The sequence below is a fragment of the Mycetomoellerius zeteki genome, unplaced genomic scaffold (assembly GCF_001594055.1).
Source record: "Mycetomoellerius zeteki isolate Tzet28-1 unplaced genomic scaffold, Tzet1.0 scaffold455, whole genome shotgun sequence".
NCBI classification, from domain to species: domain Eukaryota; kingdom Metazoa; phylum Arthropoda; class Insecta; order Hymenoptera; family Formicidae; genus Mycetomoellerius; species Mycetomoellerius zeteki.
Window position 1 is genome coordinate 1,970 of NW_017257452.1, and position 7,351 is coordinate 9,320.

Here is a 7,351-nt window from a genome sequence, read left to right on the forward strand (position 1 = left end):
TTATTATTTCATGTGTTGACGCTTTTACAAGTGTAAAATTTATATTTAATGAATTGAGCTCCTGACGGCTCTATTTAGCTCTAATGAGGTTGCGACTAATTTTAGTCTATTGTAATGCTTTAAAGCAATTAATATAAAATAACCTGACTTTTAAATAAATCTCTGAATTAAAGAGTGAGCTAATCTTTTGTTATGTTGAGCTTGTAATATCGCTCTGAGTATCTTATGATAATTATTGGCATCTTTGGCCTCTGAAATGCAAAGTGTATTATTAACATAAATTTTATAAAAGTATTTTGTAAAATGTTTTATTTATAAACTATCTTATAATCTAATATTTTATTATTTACATTTTTTGTTTGTTTGAATGTCTTTTGTTTCTCACACTCGGGGTGATTTTATTTGTTTTGGAGGGCTCTTCGTGATGTCTTCCTCCTTTGTTACCTCCTCCGGTTGATCCGCGTCTGCGATCTGGTCACCGGGCTTCCCCGTTATTAGTAACCTTTCGACTTGGCTCTGTGGAGTTTAATTATGTGATTTTAACTTGTGTAAAATTGAGGCGATTCGCATCGACCTCAGCGAATCTGAGTGGCGATTGCAAGGCCAGCTAGAGTTAGATAGGCGATTGGCTCCTTTCAACCGTTCAAGTCGGCGGGGCCGGACCTTATTTTCCCAACTCTTCTTCAGAGAGGGCTGGGGCAGATAATTGGGCCCCTCACGAGTATGTTGAGGAGCTGTCTAGCTCTCGGTTACACCCCCCGAGCGTGGAGAAGGGCGAGAGTCGTCTTTATTCCCAAAGCGGGGCGGGCGAACCATGTCACTGCTAAAGACTTTAAACCGATCAGCTTGACTTCGTTCCTTCTTAAAACGTTGAAAAAGCTGATTGACGTATATATCAGGGACTGTGTACTGGCCCGGTATCCGCTGCATGCCAAGCAGCACGCTTACCGGGCTGGCCACTCGAGTATATCGGCCCTCCATTTGGTTGTCTACAGTATTGAAGGATAACTTCAGAAGGGGGGCTTTTTGGTAGACATCTTCCTGGACATTGAAGGGACCTTCAACAACACTCCACATGAGATGGTTTGTGCCGAGACGACAAAGCGGGGAATACCGGCGAAACTTGTTGAATGGATCCGGGGAATGCTTGGACGCCAAGTGACGACATTGCTAGGTACGGTGAGTGTCGAAGGATGGGTGGCGAGAGGCTGTCCCCAAGGAGAGTCCTCTCACCACTCTTGTGGTGCCTAGTAGTGGATAGGCTACTTGAAGAGCTTAATGACAAGGGCTTCAAGGCAATCGGGTACGTTGATGACTTGGCGATCCTGATAGGAGGCCCTTTCCTAGAAATGCTCCTAGAGCTCACACAAGGGGCTCTAGGGGTGGTAGAGGAATGGTGTGAGAGGACAGGTCTATCAGTGAACCCGAGTAAGACAAGCCTGATGATCTTCACACACAAGTACGAAATAGGCCCCGTGGAGGGGCCCGTATTGAAGGGGGTCAGACTGACTCCTGGAATGTCAAGTATGGGAATTGTCCTGGATAAAAGATTGAACTGGAAGCTGCACCTGGAATCAGTATGTAAGAAAGCCAGCACATACTTTTGGATGTGCAGAAGAACCTTTGGGCAAACTTGGGGATTGCAGCCAGACAGAGTATTTTGGCTATACTCTGCGGTGCTCCGACCAAGATTGCTCTATGCTGCGGTGGTCTGGTGGCCAAGGACACAGCAAACTGAGGCCCGCGCATCACTGGAACACATCAGGGCTCTCTTCTTAAGAGGGGCTCTGGGTGCAATGAGGACAACGCCAGTGGCGGCAATGGGAGTGCTGCTCGGCATACAACCACTCCATCTCGCGATAGTGGCAGCAGCAGCGGTCACGGCTGAAGTGCGAGAGAAAATGGATGAGCGGTGTGACTCACACCCGGTTACCGCGGGAACTCCAAATGGAAACCGTGTTTGACATGAGGCAGGATAGAATGCCAATAAGGCGTGACTTTGACAGATCGTACAAGATCTATATTCCTAACCGCGAGGACTGGAAGAGGCATGAAGTGTTCGCTATCAGGAATGGGGACGTCTGGTACACGGATGGCTCCAAGACTGATGAAGGCGCCGGTGCCGGGATCTACGGGTGCCGTAGTGGAGTCAGGGAGACTCTCCCTTTTGGAGAGTTCACCACTGTCTTCCAATCGGAAGTGGTAGCGATTATGGGCTGTGCTCAAACGCTAACCGCATCAGGTGAGACGGGCAGACGCATTAGGATATGCTCCGATAGCAAGGCGGCTCTGGGGACGCTGGGGGCATGCGTCTTTGATTCGTGGCTGGTCTGGAAGTGCAAATGTGCTCTGGACAGATTGTTCACGGGCAACGATGTTGCTATCGTATGGGTTCCGGGACACTCGGGAATCAGAGGTAATGAGATTGCTGATGAGCTGGCAAGAGGTGGCTCATCAGCCAGGCTGATGGGACCGGAACCGGCTCTAGGTTTGCCCAGTTGTATCTGCAAGACAAAAATAAAGGGCTGGTTATGCGACCGTCATATCAACTATCGGAAGGAAGAGACAAGAACCAAGTGCAGGCAGGCGAGGGCCCTGCTGGGAGGGATGCCCAGCAGGGACCTTGCCAGGAGCATTACGGCCTTGAGGAGAGGGGAAACCAGGCTGGCGGTGCAGATCTACACGGGCCATGGCTTCATTAACTGCCACATGCACAAGCTGGGGCACAGTGATAACCCGAGGTGCAGGAAGTGCGAACACGAGGAAGAAACCTCTCTCCACGTGCTATGTGAATGCCCAGCGTATGCAGGACAAAGGCGGCTTTTTCTGGGCTCGGTATTTCTCGAGCCCGAGCAGGTATGTCAACTCCAGGTCAGGGATCTCCTCCGTTTCTGGAGGAAGACAGGTCTGATCTGATCTGAAGGTAGTACGACCGGAAAGACACAATGGACCTAGTCTGCGTGTCGTTGGCTGGCCCCAACTGGTGGCTACCTCCCGAGAGTATTATTATTATTATTATTGCCCCTAATGAGTACACAACAATCAAAATTGCTTCCCAGATCGTCGTTTATACTATCTGTAATTTTAAGAAAAGTGTTTGTTTAATATATCATATTTAATAAATACTTGATTATAATACTTGATATAATTATATTTAATAATCATACTTAATACTTGATATAATTCTACAGATTTACATACACGTCGTTTTATTAAAAAAACAATTTCTAGGGAGAAAAAGAGAGAAATAGAAAAAGCGATAACAAGTTATTACTCACGCTGCTTAACATGATACCAATAAAGCAGAATCGAAATACGCTGTTTACATACATGTATATTAAACTAAAATTTGAAGATAACAGTTCTTTTAGCAATAAAGATATACTGAAAGAAAGAATATAATATATCTGTAAAACGCCATGAAATGACGCATTGAATTTTACCAGTGTTGGAACAGATACCGTTTGAAAGGTATCTAGATATAGGTATAGATATTGTGTGGGAAGTACATATTTAAGTATAAGTACAGATATAGTTTTTGATAATTACCTAAGTACAGATTCAAGATAAAAGTATCCGAAAATTTAGGTAATTTTTAGGTACTTAAGGGGATAGTCTGCTTTACAAGGTCAAAAAAATCGATTTTTTTTTATTGCTGAAATGGATAGATAAACTATCCAAGAATATATTCTCAAAAGGATAAATTCCTATTCAAAGTATTTGTGACGATATAAGGCCGAGAGCAGGTAGGTGCGGAGCGCGCCGCGGCGAATGCCGGTCTGCTTCGAGCGCGCGCCCGTCCCTCGATCCCCTTACCTGTAATATGGCTTTTCAAAACAATACTTAGGAGCCGAACAAATTCATCTTCATGAATACTACGAGGAAGCTGAAGGCCTCTTATATAGTGCAGGAATCGCTGATTAGCAGATTATTGATGTAAGTAGTCAATAAATCAAACTTTTTCCGACCGCAAACTTTAGCGTGTTTTCTCGAGTTTTCAGTTTTACGATTTTTCCTAAACTGCGTACACGATAGCAAAAAAAATATTTGACCGATCGACAAAAGCCAAAGTGCGTTCTCTTCACAACTAAATTCCCTTCTATATGAACCAAAAAAAATTATTAAAAAAGTCTTTTTTAATAATTTTTACATCAGGTCAAAGTCAAATTTAAACATGTAAAAATGCATAATTTGTGTTCAAACTACAAATAATCATCATTATGCCTCTTTTTCGGAATTTTTTAGGTTCATATAGAAGATATACATGTCTAAGTTAATAATCAGTTTAATTTTTTCATTTCAGACAAGAATTGCGAGCGGCATCGTGTACGTAGATGGACAACTCCAGAGCCGAGGCGCTCCACACAATAGCCTCTACATCCGCCATTTTCTATTAAATTGCTCCATAAAAATTCACTTTATACCCTTTGAATACATATTAAAATGAGGCATAAACGTTTAAGAAGTTTAATTATTTTTTCCCTTCTAAAAAAATTCCCAAAATATTGCTATTTTTTGGCCTTGTAAAGCAGACTACCCCCTTAAAAAAAAGGAAGAAAAGAAAAATGCAGAGGTAGGAAAAAATTGGGAAAACAAGATGAGGAAAAGATATAAGCAACATAAAATACTACATTTTATTTGTTTGTTTTAATACATAAAAGAATATCTCGATAATGAAAATTTAAGTTGAAAACAACAAGCTGTGTTACACTAATTTTATTTTATATAAATTTACCACTTATGTAGATACTAAAATGTTTGAATTTTGATAATAAAAATTGTAGGCCGTGGTCCGATTCATGCTGACAACGCTCATGAGCATCATTTGTCTTTGTTCAACAATTGACAAACAAGGATGAAATTTTTAAGTGTTGTGAGTGTGAATCGGATTGCAGTCGTAATCATAACATGCGTGACATACGTCATTGCGATGAACTATCGATAGGAACAGCGTGGCAAATTGGTCACGTGACCAGTTTGCCACGCTGTCACCTCAAGGGGTCACTCATATAATTTTCCTCCTAGGGCTAAATCGAGAAAAGTGAAAATTTTTATATCTTTTATGTATGCATAATTGCATACATACATAAAAATTTTTACATTTCTCGATTTCGCCCTAAGAAAAAAGGTCTCAGGCGCACAAAAAATATCGGACACAGCAAGTTGTTTCAATCGGACACAGTCTCAATCGGACACAGATTGAAAGGAATATACAACTTCCATCGGACACAGTTTCAATCGGACACAAGTTGAAATGGACCAACGACGGTCCTAATCGGACACAAATTAAACGGGTAAAAATTCTCACATCCCGAATTCCAAATGGGTTTTTAGTGCCTTTGAAAAGACTGTTCTCACGTCTTACTGTCTTCATGGGTTAAAAATATTCCAAGCGAACACTGTCCCAGCTGAAACTTCCACGTTAGGCCCCAAGCGGGTAGGATATGTTGTTCTTTTTTTGTTCGGGGCGGCGTAGCCCCGAACCTGAGCGTTACTGTCCACACACTCCATTATCTACATGGGTTACAATTTCGCAGTGTGGCTATAACAGATTTCCTAACCTCAATAGTCGTCAACTTTAACGCTTAATATCTCAGTTCATGGGACAAAGCGATGCTTATTTCTGCCAGATTCTTTCGTTTCATGCAAAAACGCGTCGAATAAGCCTAATTTTATTGATTTTTGAGATGACCGAGGTAGATTGCACTTTTACCCGTTTTAACTTGTGTCCGATTGGAACAACTTGCTGTGTCCGATATTTTTTGTGCGCATCTGAGCCTTTTCCGAAAAAAGTTACTCTGATTGGTCCCAAGCACCAAAGCTCTGTAAAGCCTAATATGGATGCAAAAAAAATCGTAATTCGTCATGTTACAAGTTGTTCTTCTTCTCTAACCTATATATTTCTGCATCTATAATAGGTTCTATAAAGTTATAAGTAATAAGTATTAGTGCTTGGAGCCAATCAGAAAAGACCGGCGCGTCACTAGTTTGCCACGCTCTTTCTATTCTTTAGTCGCCAATCACTAAATACTAAGAACTAAAATTACCTAGGCGTCCGGGGAAAAAAGGTATTATAAAATTATATAATTTTATGTTAGGGATATAAAATTATATAAAATTATGTAAAATTATATATAATTATATATGAAATATGTCCAAATATGGAGATTTAAGAACTTTTCGACATCATATACAGGATGTCCCCGACCTACGAGATTACTTCTTATGAACAGGTAGAGCGGACTAAACTAAGTCAAAAAGTTCTTCACCATTTTGCAATTTTCGCAATACTTTAGGGAATATTAATTTCTAAAGATCACCAAATAGGCACGTATCCGTGCGGACAAGCACCAAGATTACACCTATCAGTTGCAGTCGATTGTCACACGGAGACGGAAACTACGCGATAGGCACGCGTTAAGCGCTATAACTCAAGCAACGCGCCTACAAAACAGTCACTACTCTCCGCACAACAAGCGACCGCGATCGATTTATGAATACTTGGTGGTAATCCGTGCGCATACGTGCTCATTCAGTGATATTTAGAAATTAATATCTCCTAAAGTATTGCAAAAATTGTACAATGGTAAAGAATTTTTTTACTCAGTTCAGTACGCTGTGGCTGCTCATGAGATACGATCTCGCAGATCGGGGATATCCTGTATAATTATATATACTATTATATAATTTTTTGTAACTAATATGAAATTACATGATTTTGTAAAATCTTTTTTCTCTCGAACGGTGAAATAAATGAAACTTGTACAAAGTTAAGAATTAGAGAAGAAAGGTGATTTATAGTATAGTAATCAAAAATTAAGTTTCTAATATGACATAAAATAAAATGTATAAGTATCTTGTAATTATGTATTTAAAACTTAAAAAATATCGTACCAAAAAATAACTAGATACGGACACAGGTATCTCCGCCTATAATGATCTAGATAATGCACTTAGGTACACTAGCGGTCACTAATGCCTTTCCGCTGACAAGGAGCCGTCACATAATGACCAAAAAGTTATACGATGATTTTGTCATAATCCGATAGAGTACCTTTCAATGAGTGACATGTGAAGTTTATTTGCTAATGTAACGAGTATTACTGGATTTTTGGACAGAGAAAGTTGGCTGCCAGTGAGGTCCGCAAAGTCCATAGTCAAGGCACCATTGCACTCTCAAACACGCATACAATTTATTAAGAACACATAAATAGTATCCACAGTTCATTACATTAATATTACATATGATACGGAATCGCTGTAAGTAAAGTAGTAACACCGATTCTAACCCAGGTTCTCTGAGGGGGGGTGAGAGGCAGGGGGGTTCTCAGCGGCGCGGGGGGATCCGCGG

General features: G+C 41.0%; 1 protein-coding gene across 1 annotated transcript; it reads left to right on the top strand.

Moving 5' to 3' along the window:
- The first annotated feature begins 1,965 nt into the window (after window positions 1–1,965).
- On the top strand, window positions 1,966–2,916 carry LOC108726930 (uncharacterized). Its single transcript, XM_018454767.1, has one exon. The coding sequence runs from the start codon at window positions 1,966–1,968 to the stop codon at window positions 2,914–2,916; it is 951 nt and encodes a 316-aa protein (XP_018310269.1).
- The last annotated feature ends 4,435 nt before the right edge of the window (window positions 2,917–7,351 follow it).

What these genes read in the sequence shown, in the direction of transcription:
- LOC108726930 (XM_018454767.1), top strand. Translation starts at nt 1,966, where the DNA reads ATGAGGCAGGATAGAATGCCAATAAGGCGTGACTTTGACAGATCGTAC.